General features: G+C 25.6%; 1 protein-coding gene across 5 annotated transcripts in view; it reads left to right on the top strand.

Moving 5' to 3' along the window:
- Positions 1–13,910, top strand: part of Cip4 (formin-binding protein 1-like Cip4) — a 95,060-nt gene that overhangs the window by 61,213 nt on the left and 19,937 nt on the right. For 4 of the 5 annotated variants that reach the window (XM_015330374.2, XM_015330377.2, XM_015330376.2 and 1 more), the window contains exon 2: positions 12,083–12,198. In XM_015330374.2, coding sequence (XP_015185860.1) covers positions 12,083–12,198 — 116 coding nt within the window. Of the gene's footprint in view, positions 1–11,106; positions 11,538–12,082; positions 12,199–13,910 lie in introns of those variants that run through there. The other variant, XM_089174973.1, reaches the window with a different exon arrangement.

The following is a 13,910-nucleotide window of genomic DNA, read 5'->3' as shown; positions in this document are numbered from 1 at the left end:
GTACGTTAGGTATAGAGAAATGCAAGGATCGATAGGGCGGAGAGGGTGGAGCAGCACCCCAACACGATTTCGTGACTCATAATGCACACTTCGTCGTTCTAACCCATGAGCTTTCTTTCTCCCTCTCTCTCTCTTTATTTCTTTCTTTTTTTTCCGTCTGTCTATAGGTGCTTTATCCTTGGCTTGTCTATTGTCCTCGCACGCCTTCCATAGCGTTATTTTTTTTATTACGAAATTACGTAGCCCACGATTCCGGAGTGTCTGACGAACGTGTATACAGTCGTTCATTAACCACATTCAGCAAATTGGATCGATCATATATTTTTTTTACCTTTTTTTCTTTTTTGAGGTTAATTTTATATACCATTATTACTTCTTTTTCGATCGATTGATCGATTGATTCTTTTTTTTTCTTTATTTTTTTTTTTTTTTGTATATTTGGGGGTTATATTATTTCTTTACGCGCTTTGAAAGTAAAATTTTAATCATACGCGCATCATGGAACAGAAACGTGAAGTTAACCGTTAAAGAAAATTTGCAGTATTTTATTTTATTTATTTATTTATTTTGTTTATATTGTTTTTCTTATATTTTGAGTAAAATTTCAATCACACGCGCATCGTGGAACAAAAACGTGAAGTTAGCCGTTAAAGAAAATTTCCAGTATTTTATTTTTATTTATTTTGTTTATTTTTTTCTTTATTTTTTTTATTTTTTTTTATTTGAAGGTTATATTATTTCTTTACGCGCGTTAAGAGTAAAATTTTAATCATACGCGCATCGTTGAACGAAAACGTAAAGCTAGCCGTTAAAGAAAATTTGCAGTATGAAGTTAGCTGTTAATGAAAATTTGCAGTATGAAGTTAGCTGTTAATGAAAATTTGCAGTATGAAGTTAACCGTTTAAGAGAATTAGTGTTTAAATATATTTTATATAACGATTTTTTCAATTCATTCTTTCTCAATTGAACGAAATATTATTATTCGTGTTCTCTTAAAACATTTTGTTCAAAAAAATATGCTTGTATATAATATTATGTAGGATTTTATTGATCGTGAATGGATATATAATTACATATTTATGTAATACAATTACATATATTTTATATATGTAATTCTGTTGTTAAATTGTGATCAAAATAGTTATAACCAAATAAATCATAAATGTTTAAAAATACCTCAGGTTAATTTGTTAAATTAATTTTATAAAAAATTAACAAATCAAAGTTTTAAAATGAATTTAATTTACGTATCGATACAATTCAAGTTTTTATTTCTATTTCTATTTCGTCAGCCATATTTTAATCTGCGGCAAGCCAATCAGAAGTTTTTTTTTAAATTTGATTTTCAACTGGTGCTAATTTATGGCCCGCGTGTAAGTTAAAGGTTGAGTACCCCTGTTATATTTGACTAATTAAGATAATTAAAATATAATCAAAATAATCTTTTGAAATCTAATAAGGAATCGATGGATACAAATTCTAATCAATTTATGTATGCTTGATTTTCTGCAGAAATGATTGATTATTCATTCATTGAATAGGAAAATCTGAAGAATGTTGTGTAGAACAGGGGTGCTCAACTTTTTTTGGTTCGTGGGCTCGTTTACGTCAGTTTCTTGCATCAAAAAAGTCAACATATTGGCAGCGCAAGTTAAAAACAATATTTTTCAAATCGGTAATTAAAAAAAAGTTCATTAGAGGTTGAAAAACAATAGGTGTAATTAGTATTAAAAACATTAATCTATAATTTTTGAGTATTGTTTTATAAACATGATTGGTTCCCTCAATTTCTATCAATTTTTACTGTTGACAAAAAAGGTAAATTTAAAATTGTACAAAGTTTCTTTTAAAAAAATACACTCATAATAAAAAATATAGTATTTATTTATTATTTACGATTTAAAATAATGTTTTTTACAGTTCTACTTTTAAATGTGACATTTTTGGAAATACCATTTGACCTAATATATACACACAAATTAAAATACTTTATTTTCCAGAATGTATATTTTTAATAATATAATTTTCATAGGGAATAAACAAAATATATTTTTATATTTTGAAAAATAAAATTTATAATATATAATAAAATAAAAAATATTTATTTATTAAATATTTTTTTTTTTTACTCATTTCTTATTATTTAATAAGACTGCTACAAAGTAACAAGTTTCTTTTGAAAACTTTAACATTATTTCTTTCTCTCTTTTGAAACTTGTCTTTTTACTCGTCTTTCATTGTTAGATATAATTCACATAATACGAAATCTTGTATGGAATTTTATCTTATCCTTTCTCTTTCTCTCTCTTTCTCTTTTCTTACTAATCTATATGCTTATCTCGTTTTGAACACACAAGGACATACTTTTAAAGAACATCTTTTGTGCCATTCAGAAGGTTAGACCAATGTGGTGGCAAGTGCATCGTTTTCCCGAAAAGGTCGAAATGGGGTGACTCATCATAGAATAGAAAAAGACAGATAGATATATAAAGAGAAAGAAGATGGCAACACGATGAGAATGGGGATGGGTATAAGAGTAGGGGTAGTGGTAGTGGTTGTGGTGGGGGTGGAGGTTTATACCAGTGGCCGCGCAGGCGGTGCGTTTTCCACGTATCGACCTGCGGTACAGTGGAAATGGATGGCGGTGATTGGTCGGTCAAAAAAGGGCCGCTTTACGCGCCTGTATTCACCCGGACTTTTCTCATTAGAAATCGATTACCTACTATACAAGAAGAAGAAGAAGAAGAAGAAGAAAAAAGGACTGATTTCTATATTATTGTCACAACCATTTTCTTTTTTTGTTTTTTCTTTTTTGAAGAGAAATTTTTTTAGATGACGGAGTAAGGATTAAACTTTAAAACCTTCATCTACATAGATTTTATGTTTTAATCTAAACGTAAATTACTGTATAATAATATTATATTATTATTCGTATATAATACCACAAAATTTAACTCAAAACAAAATAGGTTTATGTTTAAGTTTTAAATTATTATACATGAATAGTTTAATGAAATTTATAGAATGATCTAGTGTTAGTTTTCGAAGCGTGTGTATGTATATATGTATATATGTATGAATGAAGTACAGTAACTTATAAAAGTGTTCGGAGGTATTACAACTTTAAGGAATAAGAATATGAATGTTAGATTTAAGTTTTTGAAGTAATATTGCAACCATTATAAGACAAAACTATCGAGATTATTTATATTAAATTTGAAGTATGTCGGATAATATTTATAGTAATTTAATTAAACATTTGTAAAATGCATTGAAACGGAATTATGAAATACTGTTCGAACGTTTGGTATTACAAATTTTATAAAATAAAAATATCTATGTTAGACTTCAATTTTGAAAGTAATATTGCAACTATTATAAGATACAATTATTAAAATCTTTTAGAAATTATTAAACATTTATTACAAAAATGCATTAAAACAGTGTCATGAAAATGTACAGACACCTAAAAATCAATCAATTGAATAATGTTTTTATAGTAAAATTGAAAACGTTGTTAATTCAGTTGAAAAGACATCGTGCAAGAATGTTTTGTGCTTTGCTATGAATATTTGTTTATACAGTATCAATGAATTCTGAAAAATCAGAAACACAGATGTCTGATAAGGAATTAATGTTAAAACAACATAAAGATTAAAAATAGAATTAGCAAATGTGTATCTACAATACATTATATTATTAAAAAATCAAAAATCAAAGAAACACCGTATAAATCAGTCAAAAAACTAACTAGTAGAGAAAAGAAAATGATTATAAGCGGAATCCAACAAAATTTCGAATAATTCAGCTACGAAACTCGTAACAAATGATTACTAACGATTTTAAAAAGGATGTTCATCTTGAATTATATCAAAGGATTTTTACGCAGTTATGATTTTAATGGTAGAATTCCAAGGACGAAATTATTCATTAATAAGACGAATCAAATTAAACATTTAAAATTTATAAAAGAACATATAAATAAACATAATTCTTTTTTGGGATAAAGTTATATTTTCCGATGAAAACAAATTTAATAGTTTTGCATCGAATGGATGTCGTTGTGTTCGAAGAAAATCCAATTTAAAAACAAATATGAAAAATTTACGTTTTACTGTAAAATACAGTGGTGGTTCGTGTGATATTGTAGGGGTGTGTGGCTGCAAACGACACTGAAAATCTCGTCTTTATAAATTGCATCTTAAACAGGTATAAATATTTAAATATTTTCAAATGTAACATCGTTTCAAAGCCGTAATTTAAGCCAACAGAGGTCAAAATAAATATTAATAAAAAAAATGGTACGTATTATTAAATCCATTCGAATACTTTTGTGAACTCGTTTCAATGCATCTTTACAAGGAGTGTTTAATAATTTGTACAAATATTATCTGATTCATTTCAATTTTTATATACATGATTTCAATAGTTGTATCTTATAATAATTGCAACATTACTTTCAAAACTTAAGTCTAACATACATATTTTTATTTGTTTAAAGTTTTAATATCAAACCTTCGAACACTTTCGTAAACCACTGTATATCCTACTTGCTATTATAATAAATCTTTTCTTTTCTTTTTTTTTTTTTTTGTTTTAAAGTGAAACTTCTTAGGTGACGGTAACGATAACATTTTATGAAACGACATATGAAAAGAAATGAAACATAAATGTAAAGAGAAATAAAATGGTATAGAACCCACAGTCGATCGACAGTTGGTTTAAACGGGATTATGAAAGATTCTCCAGTATTAGTATGATACAGTGTATATGTGTGTGCCATGATATATGTATAATATACGTCAAATAATAGTTATTACAAGATGCGTTTGTTTATGAAAAGATGAATGAGCATGTAACATACCTAAATAATGTTCCATATATCTTAACTTATTGTTAATTAATTGAAAAAAATGTATATGGCAGCTTAGAACGTAACATTTTCTTCAAAATTCACTGTTAGACTAGGTCTCATTGTCCTCTATGAAAGTCAAGTAAAATTCTTTTCTACGTTTCTCGTTTATATAACTTTCTAAAGGAATGACATAACAATCGATGGTATATTTTTGTATGTTGCATATACAATTATTCATTCAAGTTTTAAAACCGAGCATTTGAATACTTCCGTGAATCACCGTATACCTCATCTTTTTTTATTTTTAAAGTACAAAACTTATTAAGCGAGGGTAATGGTAACATTTTATGAAACGACAGGAATAGAAAGGAAGAGAAATATCGAAATAGAGCCTATAGTCTATTGATAGTTTAACGAGATTATGGAAGATTTTAGGTTAGGGTTATGTGTAAGTGTATTAGTACGATGCCATACTTCGATCGATATTTATTGTGAGATGCGTTTGCTTATGAAAAGATGAATGAGGGTGTGACATACCTTGAGAGTGTTCGATATATTTTAAATGATTGTTAATTAATCGACGAAAATGTATATTGTTGTTTAAAAACGCGGATTATAAGTTCGACTTACAGTTCTCTTCAAAATTCACTGTTAGACTGGGTCTCATTGTCCTCTACGAAAGTCAGTTAAAATTATTTTATTAATTTTTGTTTATATGATTTTCCAAATAGTGTTTACGTTATACATATGTAGTCTTCGAGAAGTCATATAAACATCAATCAATAAAAGAACTTTCACGGAGGACAATGAGACAGTTTAACAGTGGATCTCGAAGAGTACGGTTCGTCGAACTCATACTTCGTGCTTTTAGACTACAATATACATTTTTTCCGATTAATTATCAGTCATTTCAGGTATATCTAACACTGTAATATATTTTACTAACATTTTGAATTGTTTAAACTAAAATACATTTGTTTTTATATTCCTAGCCAATGATGACTTTGAATTGAAAATTGTCATCTAATAAAATATCAAATTAAAATTATTTAATGTTCATAGTATATTAATAAATATGTCTTTTTAAACAAATGCATTTTGTATTATTCATATTTTTATGGATATTAAATTGATTCTGATACTAAAATAAGAACATTTAAAATAATAGTAAAAATACAGGATGATCAATTATTATTTTCTTGTTTTTACAGTTACACCAACACGTACGATTTTTAGGTACAGACTTTCCCTGTAAATTATTTTCGTTATTAATTAATTTACTTGTTATAAATGAAGCTTTCAAGTTAAATTCATTAAAATTATAATTAAAGTATACTAATGTATTTATTTCAAAATAGTCTTCATTTTAATAACACTGTATTAATAGTTTTCAAGGAAAAATCTGATAAACGTAACTGTATATAATTTTAAAATACATTCACTTTATATATATATATATATATATATATATATATATATATATATATATATATATATATATATATATATGAATCAATCGATTATTTTCCACATAATAATACGAGTTTTCCTTCTATCGCGTGTGAAGGCCACTGACATTCTTTTTATTATTTTTTTTTTTTTTTAATAACACCCTTATCACTCCTATGTCGAGTGTAGTTCGACATCGCATTTCTAAAACCAATTTTAATATTAAACTTTGATATTTGTTTTGTAAATTAATTAATGAAATTGTTTGTTATTTATAGATTTAAAAAAAAAAACAAAGGAACAAAAGAAATGAAGAAGTACAAAAGGGTTAATCAATCTTATGTGTAATAGCAAATAATTTTCCCAATTAATCGGTCAAAGTTTCTAATTTCTATCTATCTCGTGGTTATTAAGTTATTAGAAAGTTAAAAAGTTGAAAAACAAAAATAAAATAAAAAAAATAAAAATGTTATATATACCACTTTCTTTCGAATTTATTGCACATAGTATTACTGACCACGGAAGTCTACTATCTCTCTCTTTCTTTCTTTTTTCCGTACAAGTGACACTATAGTTGCATACGAGTATCATGAAACTGTATATATATATATATATATATATATATATATATATATATATGCATGTACAGGGTGTTTCAATCAAAGTATTATAATAATTTTGTAATACAGTAGGTTAATCGTACGTACCTGGTACACCTTTTATATAGAAATTACAAATTACTAATAAATGAAACTAGGAAGTGAATGTTTTTATTTAAAAACGATCGTGTTTATCTAATTTTTCTATAATACGTGTACGTATTATACATATACGTATAGGTTACTTCAAAAGTACAAAATTTGCAGTACTTTCTTTCTTTTTAATGACCTGACCTAACAAAACCTAACCTAACCTAACAAAACAGTCGTTTGATTGAAAGTAAAACAATATTCTGATTAATATCAATTGCATTTAATGCATATTTGCATGAATATTTTTAATACTATTTCATATTTTTATTTATTGTTTAATTCTGATGCATTCTGTAAATATTTACAGAGATATAATATATAAATATATTAAAAGGGATAATTAATAATGGATCATTATTAATTTAATATTATATTATTATTATCATTATGATATTTTACATATTATGTGTCTGTGTGTGCGTGTGTAATTTAAGATTTAAATGTAATAATATGATATTAAAAATAAATAATAATAATATTAATATAATATTCATGTATAGCTATCTAACCTATAATTTCATTACTTCATAATGCACATCCATCAACAAATTTTTATATTTTTCTGCAAAACATTCAACAAAATTTTTCGTCAAATTCAACTTTTTATGGAATCATTTCGCAGATTTCCAATTTTATCCATTAAGAGAATTTTGGAAAATACGAAATAAATGAAAAACTACTAGTGATGCTATAATCAAGTGAATATGCAACAAAAATCATTTAATAAAATATTCTTTTTTTTTTTTTTAACATAAAGCATAAGAAAATACATCTTCTCGTTGTTAATCATTAAATACAAATAAGTATTACAAAATTTGACCAAAAACAATAAACTTTTTTTTTCTAAATCGCATATTAGAATCTCAGTTTTTAGGTTATACAATTAGTGGTATATGTACAGGGGAGCAACTATAATTGCAAGACTACGCAAAAAAGGGGCCTAAAATTTTTGCATTTATTATTTTTTAATTTTTTTTTCAATGTATATGTATATATTAAAATATTATTTTTTAATATATATATATATATATTACATTATATGCAATATAATATAATGTAATATACACTATATATATTAGAGGTAAATATAAATATTACCTCTAATTATAACCCCTAAAAGTTATATTAATATTATATTACTAAAATATATTAGTATATAAAAAATATTTTAGTAATATAATATTAATATAACTTTTAGAGGTTATAATTAGAGGTAATATTTATATTAGATTCTAATTTATATATTATATAATATAATTAGAGGTAATATAAATATTACTCCTCTAATTTAAATTAGATTAAAAATACATTAATTAAAAAAAGAAAACATACTTTCTGAATTAGTTAATTTTTAGAAACATCCAGCCCTCTACCGGTTTAAAAAAGTATTAAAAGAAAACCCCCGTTCCTATAAAAATTTTACATTTTAAATAGTAACTTTTATATACTTACTGTTTTATTAAATATTTATTGCTGTTATTAAGTATTTATATACATATAAATTTCATGTATAATGAAATAATTAATATTCATTATAAAACATAATTTAACCAGTTGACTGTGAAATTTAGTTTCAAAAGATCACCACAGAGTGCGGAATTAAAAACAAGCAACTAGGGATCCTATAGGAGGGATGTGCCATGTACATTGCTGGGGGTAGAAACTCGATTTTGCGAGCGAATGATTCAAACATTGAAATAATTATGAAATAATGAATTGCATCAAATACAGAAAAAAGATGAACTATATTTAATGATAATTAAAAATTTATATTAAAATAGAATAGGTTACACGAAAAAATTATTATAAATTCAAGCGGTCCCCCAAAATTTTCAGCCAATGGCATATGAGTTGAATGTGAATGGCGCATCCCTCCTACAGGATCCCTACAAGCAACGACGTGTATACACGTCGAACGCAGGGCAAATGGTATTATTATACATTTAAAAAAAATCGAGGAAGGATTACATTTTTATTCAAAGTCAAAAAAAACTAACAATTCGTTTCTGAATACGTTATTCTTACTAAAAGCTTGAAAATTGTCAAAAAAATAATCAAATACATAAACAAGAAAAATTGAAGATAGGAAGAATAAACAAGAAAAATAAGAAAATAGTTTACAAAATTTCAAGCTATGTATGTGTGATATGTTTCAAAGCACGGTACTACGCAAAGTGCGACTTCACAGGTCGTACACCACGTACACCTTGTTTCCTTGTGTTTTCCATTTTTTGAGCAAACAGTACATTTTATAAATAAAAATAAATTAAATAAATATAAATAAAATACATAGAGATCGTATTGGTAATATAAAGGAAACATACCACCAAATAATATTCTTATTACATTTTATTAAGATTTCGAGTTTTTATAGTGAATGGTAATTTTTTATTTTACACGACGAGTATGCACGTCAAACGCACCGCAGTAGAGATTTGGTCAGACGTGTATACACGTCGAACGTACTTAACTGGTTAAATTGTATTTTTATTTCTTAAAAGCCCAAAATACATTTTGCAAATTTGGGGAGGGGGTAAACTGACCCGCACATTTGTAGTTCCGTTAATTATACGTGTACCATAATTTAAAAAACTACAATTTAATTGATCTTTGTTTTTTCAAAAGTAATATATAGCAAGAAATGATGATTAGGATGTTTTTGTAAGGTCGGTCATGTTAATTGAGAAAGAAACATAGCATGTGCATAGAAATGATGATCAAAGATACTTGAATGACTATTGTATACTACCATTCGTTATTAGAAATGAAAGTAACGTGTTTGAAATACCAGTACACACATATAGAAATAGAAAAACACACACACACACATAAATATACATACACATGTGTATTTAGAAACAACACGGATCAGCTTCAACTTCGACAAGTTGCAAACACAGACGCAGACACAGGCTCATACACACACATACACAAAGATTGGTACCGTTTTGTCCTTAATCCGCAACTAGCGTAAACGTAGAAAGACAGTGTAATTCGTCCTTGAACGATTGTGAGCTAGCATATATTCTTTATTTCTTCTTTCATTGCTAAAAGTCTTTGTGAACTTTTCCATTAGTAAAATTATTCATTAACGAAACATAATATAATAATATTATTATAGTTGTTTGTATTGTTGAAATAATAAATCAATTAATTCTCATTCATTAATTCATTCATTCATTTTTTCATTCATTCATTAATTCATTCATTCATCCATTCTTTCATTCATTAATTATTTAATTCACTTTTTCATTCATTCATTTTCAATATTTTAAAAAAAGGCTACATTTTGGTTCATTCATAAATGAATGATTTTTTAAAAATCATAATATGATTTAGGTTTATTCAAATAAAATTAATTGGAATATTTATTATTGTTATTATTGTTATTAATATTTCCTTGATGTAATTTAAAAAAAAAAAAAAATGATAAAATAAAACTAGAAGTTTTCAATTAACCTGCACGAAGTTTCACTTTTCGTGACGCGTCGCTAAATATCTTACGAAATTCTTTAACATGGTGTTAGAACGAACGTGGAAAATTTTCTTATGTATGTGTCAATAACATTTTGTATTTTTCTCTCTCTCTCTCTCTCTCTCTCTCTCTCTCTCTCTCTCTCCTTTCTCTCTTTTTCCTTTTAACTTTTATTAATATTAAGCAATTAAGAAACGAGGAAAAAACAAAAGTTGTATTGTTTTTAATACTAAGGATAAAAATAGAATGTTATTTTACTAAAGTATTACAATTTATTTTCAAATATATTTCTTTATCATCAACAACTTTTGATAAAATGTTAAATCATAATTAACAATATATTTTATATGTTTGAATAATTATTTTCATTGTTCAATTAATTTAATTTATTACTGTCTCATTTAATATAAAGAATAAAAACAGAATAGTTTTTTTTATTTTTTTAGAACTATTGCAATTTATTTTTCAATATTCGTTTTTCATGAACAACTTTTGATAACATACCAATCATAATGAGCAATACATTGTATATATTTGAATAATTATGTTTCTCGTTTAATTATTTAATTTATTACTAGTCTTAATTATTACAAAGAATGAAACTAGAATTGTTTCTTTGGAAATTATTGAAATACCTTTTCAAAAATGATTCATTTCTTATCAATGATTTCTGATAATATATCAATTATAATCTTCTTAATATATATAAATTACGTGTCACGTTGTTTGTTCGTAATGGACTCCTAAACTACTGAACCGATTTTAATCAAATTTTGCATTCTGTGTGCAGTTTCATCCAACTTGAAAGATAGGATAGTTTATATCTCAATTTATAATAGCAATATTATTTTATTGCGAATTATTTGTTTATTAACAAAGAGTCATAATTATCTCGGTTAGTTCGATAAGATTCTAACAGATGGCGGTATAAGGTAACTCGTTGACTTAAAGACGTGTGTATCGGACTGATTGTGAGCCACAGCAACGCGTGACGGGGAACCCCTAGTTAGTAATATATATTCTATATTTTTGGGAAATGATTTACCTTGTTATATCATTAGATATATTATTGTCTTATTTAATAGAAAGAATAAAAATTGAGTGTTATTTTACAAAAGCATATTACAATTTATTTTGGAATATTCATTTTTCAACAACATTTGTTAACACGTTAATTATGATTAACAATACATTGTATATGTTTGAATAATTATTTTCCTTGTTTAATTATTTAATTAATTACAATTTTAATTACTATTAAGAATGAAATCACAATTGTTTCTTTGAAAATCATTATAATATGTTTTCAAAAATTCATTTCTCATGAACAACTTTTGATTACATACCAATCATAATGAGCACAATACATTTTATATATTTGAATATAATTACTTTCTTTCTTCTAACATTTAATTTAATAATTTCTCACTTAATATAAGAAATAAAATTTGGATAGTATTTATTTTTCTAAAAAGTATTACAAAAATTATTTCAAAATTATTTTCGCATACATATAGATTTATGTATATATTTTTTCTAATTGATTTCAGGACCAGTTTGACAATCTATCCCATCATACACAGAAAGGGATAGACTTTCTTGAGAGATATGGACATTTTATTCGTGATCGATGTGCCATCGAGGTGGAATATGCAGCAAAGCTCAGGTATATTTTAATTATTATATATTTTTAAATAATCCTATATATATATATATATATATATATACACTAGGATGCTCCGACATTGCTATGGCTTTGTTATAAAATGTTGATCCAATATAACTTTAAACTATTTAGTAAATTATAACAAAATACAAAATAATACCATAATTAGAATGGAATACATAAAATAATATTGAAAAAAAAAACAAGGTTATTTATGTCATATGTAAATCTGAAAAAAACGTGAAACAATTGAATTGTAATACAGCGCCATCTATTGAAAACTTCTAGTACCTAGAGACTTAGATAACGTTTAAATAATAAATCTTTAAATTAGCAATAAAAAATAAAAATAATCGCGATAAAAACTAACCTATATTCTAAATTAGAACAAATCGCACAAAATAAACAAAATTTTATTGAGATCGGTTGGGTAGTTTCAAAGTTATTAGTGAGCAAACATTGTGACACTGAATTTATATATATATATATATACTAGGATGTGTGTTCCAACCATGGGCTGTTATTGCTTTGTTATAAAATTTTAATTTAATATAATTCTAAACTATTTAGTAAACTATAACAAAACATAAAATAATACCATAATTAGAATGGAATACATGAAATAATAATGTTCGAAAAAATATAAAAAGCAAGGTTATGTCATATGTAAATCTGAAAAAATTGTATAACGTGAATATATGGAAATAATTAAATGGTAATACAGCACCATCTATTAAAAAATTACAGAACCTAGTGACTCAGATAACCACTAAATATAACAAATATATATTACCATAAATAAAATAGTAAAAATAATACCATAATTAGAATGGAATACATAAAATAATAATACACGAAAAAATAGAAAAAGTTGGGTTATGTCATATGTAAACTCGAAAAAAAACGTGTAACGTGAATAAATTGAAATAATTGAATTATAATACAGCGCCATCATGTGATAGGTTTAGTCTTCTTCTACAGCGTCATCTATTGAAGACTTACAGAACATTAGAGACTTAAATAACCTCAAAATAATAAATATATAATATATAAATAACTACACATATAAATAAATATTACAATTACAATAGAATGCATAAAATAATACTCGAAAATATATAAAAAGCAAGGTTATGTTATATGTAAATCTGAAAAAAACGTGTTACATGAATAAATTGATATAATTGAGATTGTAAAACAGCACCATCTATTGAAAACTTGTAGTACCTACAGACCTAGATAACCTTTAAATAATAAATCCTTAAATTATCAATAAAAAATAAAAAATAATTGCGATAAAAACTATTCTATATTTTAGGTTAAAAAAAATCATACATACTAAAAAAAATTTTATTAAAATTGATTGAGTAGTTTCGGAGTCCATAGTAAACCAACAATGTCACATGTCACACATTAAATTTTTATATATAAAGAAAGATAAGAGACTTTGTTCAAAGTTATAATACATTAATACTTTGAATGGAACATCCTGTATAAATAAGTGAGTCTCACGCACCCTACAGAGTTCAGGGACTCCAGTTGTAATGTTGGTATATAATATTGTATTAAAGGCCCCCTTGTTTGTTCCCTGAATGCCTGTCCTATGTAGTATGTGTTACATACTTTTGTTCTCTACCGGGTGTGTCTCTCAAGACTTGGTTTAATATACATATATGTATTTCTATGTAGTCTACTGGCTACTACCATTATGT

The sequence above is a fragment of the Polistes dominula genome, unplaced genomic scaffold, assembly GCF_049000335.1.
Source record: "Polistes dominula isolate Pdom_NZ unplaced genomic scaffold, Pdom_raw_medaka contig_78, whole genome shotgun sequence".
Taxonomy (NCBI): Eukaryota; Metazoa; Arthropoda; class Insecta; order Hymenoptera; family Vespidae; genus Polistes; species Polistes dominula.
The sequence above is the reverse complement of the archived record's forward strand: the minus strand, read 5'-3'. Positions and strand labels throughout refer to the sequence as shown.